The sequence below is a fragment of the Saccostrea echinata genome, unplaced genomic scaffold (genome assembly GCF_033153115.1).
Source record: "Saccostrea echinata isolate AGI-Se365-2 ecotype Australia unplaced genomic scaffold, CSIRO_AGI_Sech_v1 ptg000002l, whole genome shotgun sequence".
NCBI lineage: Eukaryota > Metazoa > Mollusca > Bivalvia > Ostreida > Ostreidae > Saccostrea > Saccostrea echinata.
In genome coordinates, this window is record NW_026889751.1 from 4,025,617 (window position 1) to 4,043,562 (window position 17,946).

At 32.2% G+C, this 17,946-nt stretch overlaps 1 protein-coding gene across 1 annotated transcript in view; it reads left to right on the plus strand.

Moving 5' to 3' along the window:
* Positions 1-17,946, plus strand: part of LOC133205657 (leucine-rich repeat serine/threonine-protein kinase 1-like) — an 89,482-nt gene that overhangs the window by 18,497 nt on the left and 53,039 nt on the right. Inside the window, exons 6-11 of the mRNA XM_061341506.1 lie at positions 16-161; positions 947-1,058; positions 8,727-8,879; positions 13,113-13,235; positions 14,767-15,031; positions 16,816-16,948. Coding sequence (XP_061197490.1) covers positions 16-161; positions 947-1,058; positions 8,727-8,879; positions 13,113-13,235; positions 14,767-15,031; positions 16,816-16,948 — 932 coding nt within the window. The remainder of the gene's footprint in view (positions 1-15; positions 162-946; positions 1,059-8,726; positions 8,880-13,112; positions 13,236-14,766; positions 15,032-16,815; positions 16,949-17,946) is intronic.

Genomic DNA, 17,946 nt, shown 5'->3' on the forward strand with positions numbered 1-17,946 from the left:
GATTTTTTTCTGCAGCTGCCTCCAAATATTGGGAAGTTGAAGAGTCTATTTACCTTGGAGCTGGAGAAGTGTAACCTGGAAGGACCAATTCTGGATATCATCCAGGGATCTCACAAGCGAACCAAGGACATACTCGGATTCTTGTTATCTATCCTAGAAGAGTAAAACTTAATGATTACTATATATAATCTGAAAAATCAAATACCTTTGAATTGAAATGAAGATCCATATGAACATTTTGAAATGGGATTAAAAAAAAACAGTTTTGGAGTTTTTCACTTGTTTTGAGAATATAATTTCATCAATTGAATTCAATTCTTTATATCCCTTGAGTTGAACAACTCATCTCTGTGAAAAGCAATCCACAAATGTGAAAAATGTAGTACACATAAAGACAGGAAGTGTGAATGGTGTAGGCCCTACTTCCTCATTTAAGGTCAAAGGTTATTGGCCTTACTTCCTTATTTAGGTCAGTGGTTGTAGGCCCTATACATGTATTTTCCTCATTTAAGGTCAATTGTTGTAGGCTTTACTTCATTTAAGGATAATGGTTGTAGGCCCTTCTTCCTCATTTAAGGTCAATGGTCATTGACCCCTCTTCCTTACTTAAGGTCAGTGGTTTTTAGGCTCTATTTCTTCATTTAAGTCACTGGTTATTAGGCCTTACTTCTTCATTCAAGGTCAATGATTGTAAGGCCCTACCTCCTCATTTAAGGTCAATTATTGCAGGCTCTTCTTCCTCGTTTAAAGTGAATTGTTAAGGCCTTTCTTAAATTCCTAATTTTAAGGTTAATCGTTGTAGGCCCTACTCCATCATTTAAGGTCAGTGGTTGTAGGCATTACTTCTTTAAGTTTGATGGTAGTAGGTCCATTTAAGGTAAATGATTTTTATTTTATTTTATTTTATTTTTTGTTGTTGTTATTTTTCTTCCTTTTTTTCTTGTAGAGCAGAGGAATATAACTGTATGAATCTTATGTTTGTTGGAGTACACAATATTGGGAAGACAATGCTTCTTAGAGAAATCAGAAAATATGGCAAAACTACTCAGAAAATAACAGTAAGTATATTAATTCTGTGTGGGTACATCTTATACATTTTTCATATATATATATATATATATGGCATATTCTTTGTGTATGTTTTTTCTTATCATGTTCCTTGAGCAATGCCTTGGGCACCCCTGAGATGACAGCTTGTTAAATTATCTCTTTTTTCCCCCTTAAATTGTATGTGCATTCACAAACTTCTGAAAATGAAAGCTTTTCAGGGTAGGCATCATCAAGCTATTTAATTCTTTTCACATCAAAGATACATGTACATTTTATATTTCATATTTGAATGGTTTTTGAAGTGGTATTAACCCTTTTTGATTCATTTTTAGCATCTTAACTAAACATGACCCTCTTATTTTATTTTACTTGCCAACTCAATACACACCCAAATGCATTATAAATGCTTAAAAACCATATGGATGCATATAGTTGTGAACTTAATTAAGGCAATACAATATTATATATGTCCAACAAGTTTCATATACTATTTATCACTTAATTGTGTGAAATTCCTACAGGCACTTTATTTAAGGTTTTGACCTTCACCTTGTAATTGTGGACTGGGTCCAGATTGCCCAGGATTTAACAGTCTTTATTGTTTCCTTTGTATAACAAAATCATCTGGTTATGGTATGTGTGATAAGGTATGTTGATAAAAAGCATTCATCTACATACCCTTTTCCCCATATTTTACACCTTTCCTTAGGCCAGCATTTTTTTATTTTTAGGTTTACCAACACCAGAATGAAAAAGTCCCGTAGGAGGAGGAAATAAAAAAAAAAATTTTTTTGTATAAATTATCGACTTTTGTACATTCATTTTTGCTTCTTTTTTGATACTCTCCTAACAGGCTAACAGCATTTTATTTGTCCTCTGAAAGGGTGAAACATTTTGAATGGCACTCCTATCGATAAATTTTACACTAAACCAAGCTATGATGCTGCTATGGACTATGCAGGTCTACCTTTATTTACCCGCCATGTTTATCTTAAACCAGAAGTACGAGTTCGTAAATTTGAAATCTCGATCCCGACTCAAATTTGACATCGGGAAAGAAAAAATCCATTTTTCTCAATTTTATTTTTTTCTGAAAATTAAAAAACTCGAGTGGCGGGTTTGTAAACCTAAAAATAAAAAAATGCTGGCCTTAATATGCAAATTCAGAGTGTTTATATAACATGATGGTATTCAGCCTGCACTCATGAAAACCATGATATTTTAAAAAACTAGTTGATGAACACTTGCGTGCTGTATATCTAAATGCATGGAAAGTTCACGTTATCGATGAAAATTGGATGGCTAAGCAAAATTATATTTACTAACATAGAACATTTTCTGGGAAAACGTTATAATTGATAATAATATGACAATGTGAGCTATTCCTCCATAAAAGATCGCATTTTGTTACACGTTACATGCATTAATGCTTTTTCCCCCAAGATTAAAATGTCAAGTTTGTTCACTGTCAATATGTCTTCCAAACTTTTCATCTTATACTTCTAAAGATATTTTATCAAAAAAATCTTTTTGAGGAAAAAACCAAAAGCATATGTTCTCTTTTGTTCCTTTGAAATCTGTTTTGGGTGTGTAGAAATGCTGTTTTCTGATTGGGCAAAAAAATATTACGTTTTTTTGAAGTGAATTTATAGCAACTTTCAGTTATCGTTCTTGACTTTCATATTTGGAAATCCTCCAGACCTGTTTACATAGTGCAATGAGCTTTGTTGCCAAATTTTTGAGTGTCTAACATTTTTTAGCCAACTCATACCTGAGCTTTAATTGCTGCCAAATTTTTGAGTGTCTAACATTTTTTGGCTAATCATACCTGAGCTTTGTTGCCAAAGGATGACTGCACTTAAGGACATGCGAAAATTGCGACAAAATAAACTTTCAAAACAAGCATTTTTCTTTTAATTGCACAAATGGTCAACATCTAATCTACAACTTTATGTAATTAAATTAAATAAAAGTACGTATTTACGAAGTACGAAGCTGTTTTCTAAGGCGGGGGTCATCACAATTCCTTGAATCTCCGTACGATAATGAGGACGCCCACCTTATCACTGACTTTATACATAGTCAGCGCATGTTTGTCTATTGTTCTCCGTTTAACAGTAGTTGTATATTTGCATTAACAATGTTGTGTCAAAAGGAGATTAATAGACAAACATGCGCTCATGGTTTAAACGAGAAAAAACTGCTTCTTCTTACATCGCTCTCTCTATTGTAACCAAGGGCTGTGACATGTTGAATATTATAATTCACCACGTGATTTCTTACCTCAGGTAACTCTGTGAATATTAAATTCCGTCACGTGACTTGTAAAGTAGCATGTTTTGTGCTAACTAGGACAAAGTGCTCGAACACGTTAAATTGTTAGGCATTGATTTAAAAGATACTTTACTTACATGGACGTCGCTCATATTGTTAATTTCATTTTTGAAACCTCTGAAAATAGTGTTCTTGTGCCATACAGAATAAAGAGGGAATGAGAAGGAATGGGAAAGAGTGATCTCGTATTTTTTAAATACATGTCATTGTTATTTATCTAGTCTAATTTTAGAGCCATTCTTACAATGTTAGCTCCACCTCTCATGCATACCTAATGTTTAATCAAGGGCAGGTAAGTGTAAATTCTCTACACTTGGAAAGAGTAAGGACAGAAAACATAGAATCATTTTATTGTATAACAGTCTAAGATCATTGTAATATTTAAATTCGGCTCGAAATTGACAGGATTCTTTCATAAATATATGAAAATGAAATAAGAGTTTGATATAAAAGCAACAGAAGCGACCGAAAAAGACCCAAAAACCGGCGTTAAGTGCAGTCATCCTTTTTGAGTGTCAAACATTTTTTGGCCATCTTATACCTCAGCTTTGTTGCCAAATTTTTGAGTGTCTAACATTTTTTGGCCAACTCATACCTGAGCTTTGTTGCCATATGGAGAAATTGTGTGTAATTTATTCATGAGATTGCTTCCACGTGATTTATTTCTCATTAATATTCATAAGATACTGAATAAAATCGAAATTCCATTTCTTTAATTTTTTTTGTTAAAAACCTGCAAGCCTGATTCATTTTGTTTTTTCATCAAGGTTCTGTCATACTTATATGGGTAGAAATTTGTGTGAATAACAGCTGACGACTCGGGACACCATTTTCCCGATATAAAGTGGGTCACAATAATGCAAAAAATTGCCGTTTTCAAATTAAAAAGGCGGTCGTAACTCCTCATGGATTGGCAAAACATATGTATTTTATAAAAATAGTCTCTCTTTTACACCTCTTAATCGGCAGAAGAACTCTATCAACTTGTAATAAACACTTACATTTCCTCATAAAAAATGATAAAAACACCAATTCTGTGCTCTTTCCTTCATTAAAACAATATACTCTCTCTTCGAATTTTCAAATCAAAAAGGCGGTCGCAACTTTCACTTCGGTATCAACAATCTTGTCATTTCCGGTAGAAGATATTAAGAAGAATCAAACCATCGGCAGAAGAACTTTATCCGAAATAGTTAGGATATAAAAATTCGCGATTTTTTGTATTTTCTCTATATAAACCTTTATAAATTCGGCCTCCATTATAGTTCCAAAATGGCCGATATGCAAATCAGCAGAATGAACACCATTTCTCCATATGCCAAATTTTTGAGTGTCAAACATTTTTTGGCCAACTCATACCTGAGCTTTGTTGCCAAATTTTTGAGTGTCAAACATTTTTTGGCCAACTCATACCTGAGCTTTGTTGCCAAATTTTTGAGTGTCAAACATTTTTTGGCCAACTCATTCCTTATTTTTCTCCAGATTTTATGACTATCCCATCATAAACTTTGAGTATTGCATCTTAATTTTTAAGGTGCGGTGTCGTCTTTGTTAGAATCTCAGTTTTGTACTGTTGTTTGCAGTTTAATTTACTGAGTAAGTAATTCTTCTGTTGGAAAACCCAAGCAAAGCATATTAAATTTTACATACATGTACTTTCAAAGTTTGTTTACATTTCTTGCTGACAAATAATTATTGAATATTTTAATTAGTTAGGGAATAATTAGAAACTTTAAAACTGAGTGGAATTTGGACTCAGTCTGACAATTAAATTGTTTATCTTCTACAAAAAGTTTTATTATTTATTTATTGCAATGATTCACTCAGGATTTTCCTCCTCCCTCAAGATAGCAATGCACTCTACAGAGGAATGATAAAAGTTTTTTTGTCTGCATTCTGGTACCCTTTTGAACAATATTCTTTTCTGGAAATTCAGGTTTTATTAATACATTTGCATATGCCTTGACAAATGAAAATGATGGCTATATCATTGAAAAATGGTATTGTTGTTTTCCCTAATCATCACTTATCTTCAATAAAGGTATTTTTTTTTTGTTCAGTGCATTTAATTTATTTAGATATATCTTTATAAAAAACACAGCAATTAAAGAGGTAGCAATCTTGTCTAGGTCATAACTTTGTAGAGATTTCAGAAGAACATACTTGACAAAGATGTTACATGTGACCTTAGGATTGTCCAGACTCTGAGTCAAGGTCATATGGACAAGGTGAAGTTCACAGCAGTCAAAAATCTAAATATCTAAAGTGAGCAATAACTTTTTAACTCACCTCGATGAAGTCGAGATGAGCTTATGCTATACCCCTGGCGTCGGGGTTAGTGTTGGTGTCCTGGTTAAAGTTTTAGGAGCAAGTCCATTCCCAAATAACTATAAGCCCTACCTGGCCCAAACTTGCATGGATGATGCATCTAGGGATGGACACAATCACACTTGCTTCTGATGTTGGATCTCTATCTAGGGATGTACACTAACCAACCTGCTTTGGATGCTGCATCCGACCTAGATTTTCCACTTGAGTCAATTTTAGCCATATTTTAACCAAATTAGCATGGATGATGTATCTAAGAATGGACACTTCCAGACTTGCTTTGGATTCTGAATCTGACCTACATTTTCCAGAAAAAAAATATTATAGGAAATTTGCCTTACTTATAGATAACTTTCATAGAGGTGAACTTCATAATCTTTAATTACCTATGTTTACTTCAAAGATTGCAGTTCTGACACAAAGTTTCTGACAACTTAAGGGTTGTCTTGACATAGAGCCAAGGTCATCAGACAAGGTCAGGGTCACAGGATCTAAAGGTAAAAGTGTTTTCTGGACCATTAGTTTTTGAAGTTAAGAATGTTAAGATCTTATTTGGTAAAAACTTGTTGCTTTACAGCTAGTTGAAGATGTAATGGACATTAAAGCAATATGAGCTCTATTTTTGAGAATTTTATTTTGCTGTAAAAGCTATTTATAATCCTGCATGTAACTTGAACCTTTCTGAATAATAAGACTATCTAAAACTAAGCATTTGATTTAATCAGAAGAAAGATTTTTGTACTATATAATAAATAATATTGTATAAGAAAAATCACATTTTGTACTGGACCACAATTATATAATTTTGCTTCTATAATAGCTTCTGAAAAGTTCTTTGATGCAAGTCAGTTTAAAAAACAGAAGTTTATAAAACTTCATTTTTTTTGTCATTGAAACAATGGCTGAATTTTAATTTTACCTAATAATTTCCTGCAAGAAAATTGCAGCTAATATTGCCATAGAATGCCGTGATTTGACATGGAAAATTCCTTGAAAATTACAATGTTCTTATATGAAAAATTTTCCCAGTGTCTTAGCCTGATTAAGTCATGCGAGAGGTATGAATTAGTCTCTTTTGGAATGTAATCCTTGTTTATGGAACACACAATTTACAAAAAACCAAATGGTAAACATTTTTATTAGTGTATGCATGTATTAGATAAGTGTATATATAAGAGCTCCAGACAAGATCTGGATTGTGTTGATTGTTATTTGGAAAAAAAAATATTAGAATTTAGGCCAGATAAAATTAAAGTTTTGATTCGATCTCGTCCCCACCCGCCCTTCCCAAAATGTGCGCAGTTTTTTATTTGTTTTTTTGTTATCAAGTTTAAAGTATTATGTTTAGAATTTTAGACTTGCTTCCTGTTAGTATTAAAGTCGCATGGTGCTATTTTTAACAAAGGAGCATGTAGAAAATAGAGGAAAGTGCAAGAAAAGCAGTGTATATACATATGTAGAAAAAAGAATTTATATACCTGTTTAGATAAGGCCAAAACCCCCCAAATAAAAGCTACATGTATATTAAGCTCTGACACATCTACATGTAGGTACATGTATATGTTTTAAAGAGATCTGAACAAAGTAAAAATATAGCAAAAGAGATGAAAAAAATTAGCATCTCTTAGCAGTTGTATCTATTAAAAAAAATTGTCGGCAGATCGATCGACTTTAAAGAATAATAGTGGTTACTTAAATAGAAAACGGTAAATGTTTAAGAACTGTTCAGGTGAGATTATAGACACCCCATTTTGCAAAATGTTGACAATATCAAATGTACGTGTACACCGTTTACAATGTGTTAGGATCCGTGCCCCATTTCATAGTACATGTAGTTGTGTGTGATGTGTCTACTCATTTAAAAAATAATAAATAATGAAATGATGTATATATTTTGTATACAAAGGATTTTTGGTATATACATGTATTTACAGAACAATAAATTTCACCCATACTTGCATTAACAATGAGAAAATTTTGTATATTAAGGAAAATGCTATGCATAGATATTTTTAAGAAAAAGATTTAAAAATGAAATCTGCCCACCAGCCCCAATTTTTAAGCAAATAAGGATGAGAATCTAAAGTTCAATTTAATATGGTCTTTGGGTGATAAAAAAGGGGATTTTTTTGCACAGTTTACCCTAGACGTTCATAAAGTGTGCCTCACTGTACTACACACTACTGCAGAATGTTTTTCAACATGCACTATTACATATTACTATATTGTCAATAAAAGTGCTCATAATTGCTATTTTGCTTTGAATAGATTTATGCAAAATGTTGAGTACATAAATAATTAAAGGCTACAGCTACCATTAACTTATTTTTCATTAGTGTAGAAAAAATGAATTTACCTGTGTCTTAATTTATTTAGATAAGGATAGAAGTTGTGACAGAAGAAAATACACTACAATCCTTCTCTGTGCATAGTCTAGGAATACAAAATGTTTTTTCGTGAAATAATTTTTAAAATTATATTAAAAAATAATAAAAAAGTATCCCTTGATCACTCTACAGGGTAAACAAAAAAGCTGTCAACTGGTCAGGCAACTAAAGTATCCTCAATGTTTATAACCTACAATAAATGTAATATGTAATAATGGCTTCAAAATTATCTCTAGTCCATTACAATAAAAAGTAGTATTCCTCAAAGTGTGCATTTATTTGTGAATCAAAAAATAAAATAATATGATCATAATATTTCTGTTTTGTTTTTTGTTTGTTTTTTTAATGAATGTCAGTGTGTAAATTTTTGACAAAATTAGAAGTAAATAAAACTGAATATATATATATATATACATACATACATACATACATATATATATATATATATATATATATATATATATATATATATATATATATATATATATATATATATATATATATATATATATATATATATATATATATAATCATATGATTAATTTTATATTTTGATCATATATTCCTTTGAAATTAACAACAATTAATTTGAAAAAAGTACAATTTATTTATGATGACCATCTCCAGCATTTCAGTCAGAGGATTGACCAATCAGCAACCGGTATTCGACAAGATGGAGGCACTCTCTCAACAGTGGGCATTGACATCAATGAAATTGTTATTGGAGAAAAATGGTCAAAAGGACCCGTCACATTCCGCACTTGGGACTTTGGGGGACAGGTAAGTCATTCCTAAAAACAGCCTGGATAAGAATTCAACAATAAATATGCCTAAAGTTTATGTTTGTTTTGCTTAGTAAGCCTTCTTATTGATCAGAAGGATCTGCAAATTCTTGGAAATAGGTGCAACAATAAGCATTTATGTTTGCATGAAAATTTCATGAAGTCTTATAAAATTGTGCTTGGCATAAATTTACATACATAGAGAATAGAAAATACAGTTGAACTTTGGTAGTTTGAATATTGAAATCTCAAATGTGGATATGTCAGTTTGAATTGGACATCCTAATTGCATTTTCTTTATATATATATAAGGTCGTATACTTTTCAATGTACCATTCCCACTGATAATTTTCCAAGATATTCTTAATTTAAAAAATCATAATGGGATTATATGTTCCAAGACAAAAAAATCAGCATATATTACAAGAAGTTTTGAACAGCTGATATCATATGTTTTTTAAAAGAAAAATTAACAAAATTATAGTTTAAGTTGGTATTTCCTCAAAATTTGATTCAGAGGAGGTGTACAGCATTACCATCATCATAAGATCACACAAAGGTCCTTCAATTATTGAAAATCTTAATTTATACAGATAATTAGAAAATAAATTCAAAACTACATTGTATAAGTCCTTGAAATATCCTCAGTAGATATCGAAGTTTTCCTTGGTCCCATCAAGTTTGTGATAATGAGATATTTTTAGTATAGGTATAATTGTATCTTTTCAATAAAATATTTTGATTTTTTGAATACGATGTCTATAACAGCCAACCTCCAGTAATGAACTGTTTGGTCCTGACCCAACATCTACACTTGAATTGTTGGGTCATAACACTCAACATCGTTTTTGACCTTTTTTTCATGTTATATATACAATACTATTGATTGATTGATTATATGTTGTTTTATGTCCCATTTGAGAATTTTTCACTCATATAGAGACATCACCATATACCGGTGAAGAGCTTCAAATTTTGACCTTTACTCGGCATTCAGGGCCAATGAGCAGTGAGGGATCTTTATTGTGCCAACACCTGCCGTGACACGGGGCCTCAGTTTTTAAGGTCTCATCCGAAGGACCCGCAACTTTCACTTCAAAGTGCCGAGCGCATGGCCAAGGAACATTCGCTACCCATTTTTTATTGACTTAGGTCAGTCGCGGCCAAGATTCGAACTCACAACCCCCAAATCATGAAACGAGCACTCTACCAACTGAGCTACCGTGAACGGTAGATACAATATTAAATAATATACAGTCGAACTCCTGTATCTCAAATACTGATATCTTGAATACTGTTGATATGTCAAAGTGATTTGGAAGTCCCAACCACTTATTCATTAATAATTTTACCCTCGAATCCTGGGATATCTCGAAGTTTTTTTCTGGATCTCATTGAGTTTGAGATAACGAGGTTTCACTGTATTTCTTTGATTTGTGATTATGGAATATCATGTTGCATGAGGTTTGAAAGTGAATAATTATGTAAAGCTATTCAAGAGTGTAACAGAAATTAAGTTTAAAATTGAACTTGTAATGTAATATGTATCTAAGTAATGTACATCCCATATTTGCAGCCATAAGCACTTTTGCAGGAAGGCTTTACACTTGAACTCACTTACATTGAACTCTTTATTTAAAAAATCGGTTAGTTTGAAATGAATTTGGTTTCCCTTAAAAAACTGGAACAGTTTCTTTGTAATAAATACTTGTTTAGATTGAAATTGGTTAAATTGAAAAACTCTGTTAATTTAAAGTGATTTTGGGGTCCGCTGAACACAAAGCTTGTTGTTTTGAGAACGGTTACATTGAAGTCGCCGATTGCGACGCATGGTAACAGGTGACTGATTATATAGGAAGTCTAGCACATGTAAATTTTTCACACATGTGCTTTGATGTCAGTTGACTTGTAAAAATTTAATTATGTCCTGTATAAATAAACAATTGAGAACAATTCTCACCAGAACATATCAAGGTAGTCATCATTTTTATTTTTCATCCCATATTTGCAGCCATAAGCACTTTTGCAAGAAGGCTTTACATGTATATATATCTGATGTTTTATTTTCTGCCCAATAAATTATGCCATAATGAAGTTTTTCAAATGATTTTGTAAAGTGTCTGCAATATTAAATGGAAGAATATACTAACTACTTCACCATATAGTTACCAAAGAGAGCCTCAGCTACTGTAACTTGTATGTTTTTTTTTATCCCCCTGAATATCATAGTAGTGGTAATGGTGTGGGGAGGGGGATGGTAATATACCACCCGCTTCCTAGATCCATGCATCTGTGGCATTAGTAAAAGTTATTGATTTTGTCATAATCTGGTTACCACCCACTCTTTGCCTTGTTAACATTTTTGAATCCATTAAAGTTTATATTCCCACAACGCTTGACATTTACAGTATGTTTCATTTTGCAGTGGTAAACAAGTTCTTACTCCTTGGTGTGGCTGACTGACGTCACCTCTTACTTAAAGCTTTAAAAGCACGTCATTACCATACAATTATTGCTGTTTTTGTCATTGTTATGATGATTTAGCCACCCGAGGAGTACAATATTCACCGAGTCTGAAGGGGGAGGTAAATATTAAATCTTGAGGGTGGCTAAATCACAAATAGACTGAAAAAACAGCAATAACTGTTTTTATTATTTGATCCAATGATTAAGGTGGAATGCTACACAAAAATTTTATTTAATGGATTTTTTAGACATTTGTTTTGAACACACAGTTTCAGCATGGAAAGGTTGATATATTAGCTCTTAATTATTTTATATGATTTTTTTGTATTTTTTCAAAGAAAATGTAAAAATTGTTTTATTTGCAAATAAGATGCTTTTGATTTTAAAATTTTCTGTAAATAAATGCACAATACAAATATCTAATGAAAAATGTTAAGAAGAGTTAGAGAGAATTTTGAAATTTTTAAATAAAAAATAATTTATGAATATAAAAATTATAATTTGTTAATACTTTTTAAACCTATGAATAAAATCTTTAAAAAACAAGTTACCTATAGAAAAGAAATATGATGCAATTATATTTCATAAAGAAATTGAATTGAAATTGCAAAATTTAAGCAAAAATGTAATTTCAAAATTTGGACCAATCCTGATTAAAATTAAACTGATTCCAACCAAAATCATATAAACTAGAATAATATAACAAGAATACAAGGTTCCTTTGGTGAAATGTGGTTTACAAAATAATTGAATTTATCTTTTATGTGGATTTCTCGGTAGGAACTGTATGAGATACATGTAGGCAGTAAATTAGTAATAAAGAATTTTGTATTGATTTTGATCGGGATTGGTTTAATTTTGATCAGGATTGGTTCAAATTTGAAAATTAGCAAGTTTTCTAAAGTTTACCAATTACATGTCAATTTCTTCTTAAAATATGATTGAGTATCCTATCTTTCCCCTTTGTGACTTGTTTCTTAAAGATTTTAACCATAGGTTAAAAAAAAATGAATGAATAATGTGTTTTATTTTCATAAAAACAAATTTTAAACTCTAAAGCATCTTATTTGCAAACAAAATGATTTTTACATTTTCTTTGAAAAAATACAAAAAGTTAATATAAAATAATTAAGAGCTAATATCAATCTTTTCATGCTGAAACCATATTTCAAATGAGAGATCCATTATATAAGATTTTTGTGTAGCATTCCACCTTGCCATCTTTCTTGATTGTTTACATTTGTTGAAGTCCTCCCTGAATGCAGTGAGAGAATAAACATTATAAATTGTAAAAGAGATCCCTTTTGTGAGATTATAAAGTGCAAACATAAAAAAAAATTAAAAGATGAAATCATCTTATGAAAATCATTTCAAAACATATATCAAGGAAGTTTGTTTCTGCATGCTTAACACATGCACATTTCTTCTGAGATCAAAAACAGTTTAAAAGTACAAATTTAAAATGTTTACTTTGTTTTATATTTTAGAAAATAAGGATATTTTGTAACATCTTACACATGCAAGCAATGCTTATACATGTATAATTACAAATATTGATTGATTAGCACTTAGTATTTAATTCTTTTACATTATATAACCAATTTTAATAGCTAAAAGAGAGTCAGATTATACCGTATTTGCTCTTCAGAGCTGAAATTTTTTAATTACAAAAAATTATTTTTGAATTTCAAAGTAATTTAAGAATATTTTACTATGTTCCTTGTCAAACTATATAAAAATAATAATAATTTTTTTTCTATTGTAGAAAGAGTACTATGCAACACACCAGTACTTTTTGTCTCCAAGGTCTCTATACCTTGTCATGTGGAAGTTAATAGATGGAGAAGAGGGCATTCAGACAATATGGCAATGGCTAGTTAGCATACAGGTCAGGGGTCAGGGATTCAAATACACTGTAGTGCTGTATAGTCTCACTTGAAAGTAGCAAGACTGAATGTCATAATATTTGTAAGACAATAGACATGTATCATTAGGACAAAATATCTGAAATTATGATACTTAATGTGAGAGGTCAAATGTATGAATAATTTATTGTTCAGAGGAAGAACAACAACACAAAAAGAACCCAAAAAAAACACCACTTGTTAGCTCACCTTAGCCAAAGGCTGAAGTGAGCTTTTCTGATCGAAATTTGTCCGTTGTCTGTTGTTGTCGTCATAAACTTTTCACATTTTCATCTTTTTCTCAAGAACCACTGGACCAATATTAACCAAACTTGGTACAAAGCACCCTTAGGTGAAGGGAATTTAAGTTTTTTCAAATGAAGGGCCACACCCCTTTTCAAGGGGAGATAATTCAGAAATAGTGAAAATTTGGTGGCATCTTTTTAAAAAAATCTTCTCAAGAACCACTTGGCCAAAAAATTTCAAACTTATAGGAAACCTTCTTTACATAGTGTAGATTCAAGTTTGTTCAAATGATGACTCCAAGGGGTAGGGTGGGGCCACAATGGGAGATCAATATTTTACGTAAGATTAAGAGGAAAATATCTTTAAAAATCTTCTTCTCAAGAACAGCAAAGACATGATTAGTCATATTGATATGGAAGCATCCTCAGGTAGAGTAAAAATGATGACTCCTGGTGTTAGGGTGGGGCCGCAATGGGGGATCAAAGTTTTACATAGGAATATATAGGAAAAAATCTTTAAAAATCTTCTTCTCAAGAAAACAAAACCATGAGTTGTCAAATTAGTATGCAAGCATCCTCAGGTAGTGTAGATTCAAGTTTGTACAAATGTTGACCCCTGGGGGTATGGTGGGGCCAAAGTGAGGGGTCAAAGTTTTTCATAGGAATATATAGAAAAAAGTGTTTAAAAATCTTCTTCCCAAGAAATACAAAACCATGAGTAATCTAATTAATATGCAAGCATTCTCAGGTAGAGTAGATTCAAGTTTGTTGAAATGATGACTTCCCCTGGGGGTGGGGTGGGGCCACAATGGGGGATCAAAGTTTTACATAGGAATATGTTGGAAAAATTCTTTAAAAATCTGATGCTCAAGAACAACAAAGCCATAAGTTATATTGATATGGAAGCTTCCTCAGTTAATGTGAAATTCAAGTTTGCCAACATCCCTCCCCCCTCCCCCTCCAGTAAATTTTTCAAAACTGAACTGATTTTTGCTTTTTCATAGCCAATGTGCTCATGTGAGCAATGTGGCCCATGGGCCTCTTGTTTATAAAACTTACAAGTCACCATTAATCAATGGGCCCATGGTCCATTCGTTCTGACTTTTTTACTGTGTGATAAATGATGGATCTTAGGTACTGTTGTTTCGGGTAATGATTGTCAATAAATAAAGGAGAAGAGTGCAGTGCAGACCTTTTTTTTTTTTTTTTTTTTGCATTTCAATGTATTCAATTTCACCTTTGAGTAGCTCGTATTTGTATATATCCTTAGGCTAGAGCTCCAGGCTCCCCAGTGATAATAATCGGGACACACCGGGACATTCTGACCGCTAGGAGAACTCGCAATAACTTCCCTGCCTCATTTGAGGAGGATATGAAAGAGATCATTGAAAGACAGTTCATCAAAGTGGAGGAACCAGATAAATGTGGATTACCTGTTGTAATTGGTCAGATAAATGTCAGCTGTAAAACTGGAGAAAATGTCAAAGATCTTGTCAACTTCATCTACAACAGAGTCTTCCAGCTTAAACATCCCAGTAAGTCATTTATCAGTACAACTTGGAAGAGAAGTCCAGAGTCCCAGTAAGTCATTTATCAGTACAACTTCGATGTGAAGCCCATATGTACTGAGTCCAGGCCAGTAAGTCATTTATCAGTATAATTTGGATATCAAGCCCATATGTCAAGAGGCATCAGCAAGCTGGATCAGCAGGGGTGGGGGGTGTTCTTACTAAACTGTTTTGACTTAGATTCATTTGTTTTTTTTTCCCATTTTGCCAATAACCTGATAAACCAAAAAAAATCAAAGTTGTATTTATGTGTTTTTACTTAGTACATTTTATGTCAAAAGCACATTGAATGAATATCTGCATTCAGCCAGAACTGTGTACAACTGCAGGTACAGTAATTTTTAGAATTTTTAAGGTTGGCATTAGCTTTCAAAATACTATATTAAAATTGCAGAAATCATGGAATCTAATGAGTAAATGGGTACAATACAGTGTTTTATTCATCTACATATTTCTATGTCATAAAGAGTAAGTTTGCTAAAAATGTCATTGCAGCCCGTGGGCCTACTTTTAATTAATAATTCCAGTCTTTTATAAAGTTCCAAGTAAATAATTTAAAAGTGTTTTTTCATCTCATTCCCTCTTTAATCTTGAGTAAGTACTATTCAAAGTCCACTCTATTGAGGGACTTTCTTATGGCGTGAAGATGCCGTATAGAAAAATTATCAATTTTTATTTAATCAACCTGTTAATCTTACAACTGTACATTACAGGAAGTTCATAACTTTAATTGAGACTCCTTCTATAAGAGATAGGATAGGATTTTATTAATGAAACACTCTTTGTTTTTGTAATTATATAAATGTGAAAATTACTTTGTTATTTCACACAGGTGTTAAAAGGTGATTCAGTTCATTGAAAGACAGGTGTTAGGTGCAGATTTTATCATTTGGTTAGGGATGTTTGTAAGGGTTAATGTATATGAGTAGCAATCCATTCCTTAAAATTAATGGAGCCAAGGCCTAAAGGGCTGAGGCCCATTGCTTTGAAGGTATGGAAAGCTAAGAGTATACTGACCTGCTTAAAATCTACTGTCTTAAATGTTCGTAAGTATTGTTTGTCAATATTTGAAAAAAGATATATTTTAATAAGATACATTGTACATGTATATATACATTTATCGTATTTAAGTAGTTATTAATATAGAGAGAGAGAGAGAACTGTATAGAAAGTGTTACAGAGTTATTTAAATCCTCAATCCGTCAACAGGCTCGATAGCATAGTGAGATACTGAGTGTCCAACTACTAAAGAGATTGTACCCAGTTTGACCCCCAGGAGTACTACACTTTTTTTAATATGAATTCTATGAAAATATATTTTAACTATATATAAACTTGATAAAATTTTTCTTTATTCCCCAGAAGAGGCATGGGAAAGAAATTTGTACATAAAAACACCATTTTCAATGTAAATTGCAAAACTCTTCATTCCTGAAAAGTAATGGAATGCTCAAACGAAAGAGTACATCACAAGTGGATTTTAATAGAAAAAAATGCACATAATAATGTTAGGGGAAAAAACATGTACACTTTAAGAGTAGTGTATAAGATCATCTGAGTCACTCAGGGGACCAGTTGCTAATTTTTTTTAGCTCACTTCAATGAAGTTTTGGGGGGAGCTTACATGTATATAATAACCTCGGCTTTGGCATCAGAGTCAGCGTCCCAGTTTTAAGTTTTTGGAGCAGATTTCTTATAAAGTACTTAAAAAGAAATTGTCCTATATTACTATATTCACTAATTTTCTTTAGGAAGGAACAAGGAAAAACTGCTTCAGCACAAAATCCCAAAGAAATATTTAATTCTGAAGGATATAGTCCAAGAGCTGGCAGAGGAGCGAATCAGAGAAAAGAAGGACCCAGTATTGGACAAATCTTCATACATGTAAGCTTATGTCATATGTCTTATATAAATGGACAAATTTACATACATGTTATACCTGGGTCACATTTAAGCTTGGGTTACATCGTATTGTCAGCTGTAAAAACATGATCAGCCGTCACTAGTATCGGGTGATGCGGAGCAGTCACATTAATTCCTAGGAACACCAATAACTTTAAAAGTTTAAATATTTATAAATTGGCCAACCATTGACTGATCATCAAGCACTGAGCTGCAGTTTGATTTTCATCATCGGCCAACATTTAAGAAAACCCAATACCCTGGTACCTAAATGTCGACTGACCAATGACCGACTTGACAAAGTGTCTGCTGCTGGTCAGATGATGATTGGTCAACTTACAATTTAATGACTGCTTCAATTAAAGAAATTGGCCACCGATGCAGAAAAAACTTATAACTGGGCCCAACATACGCACGTACGTACAACAAAAAAGAGATCAAATTCGGGCAAGACAATGGCCAATGAACTTCTGACTGTTGCCCGAAGAATCCCATTTTTGCCTTAAAAACCATCAGCTGTTGGTTGTTTTTGGAAATGTGACTGGGGTTGTATAGGTCTTATAGAAATGGACAAACCTACATACATATTTTATGTCTTATAGAAATGGAAAAATCTACATACATGATATATGTTTTTTAGAAATGGACAAATTTTCATACTCATGTATGAAGCTCATGTCATATGTCTTATAGAAATAGATCTTTCATTTATTTATTGAGTTCTTATATCTATATGAAGATAAAACATCCCAGTTACTGTATAAAAATTTAACTTCCATGTGTCTATTGTCTAGAAATTACAATAAATGAAATAAGAAGTTTAAAAAAAAGATGAAACCATACCAGGGTTTGAACCCTGTATAACAGACAGATTCTCTAGAGCACCAAGTGAGCTATCTAGTAATGGAACCATCCCAGCACAACCATCCCCCCTTCTCCCAAAAGAATGAAATTCCACTTGTTGTGTAGAATTTGTTCAC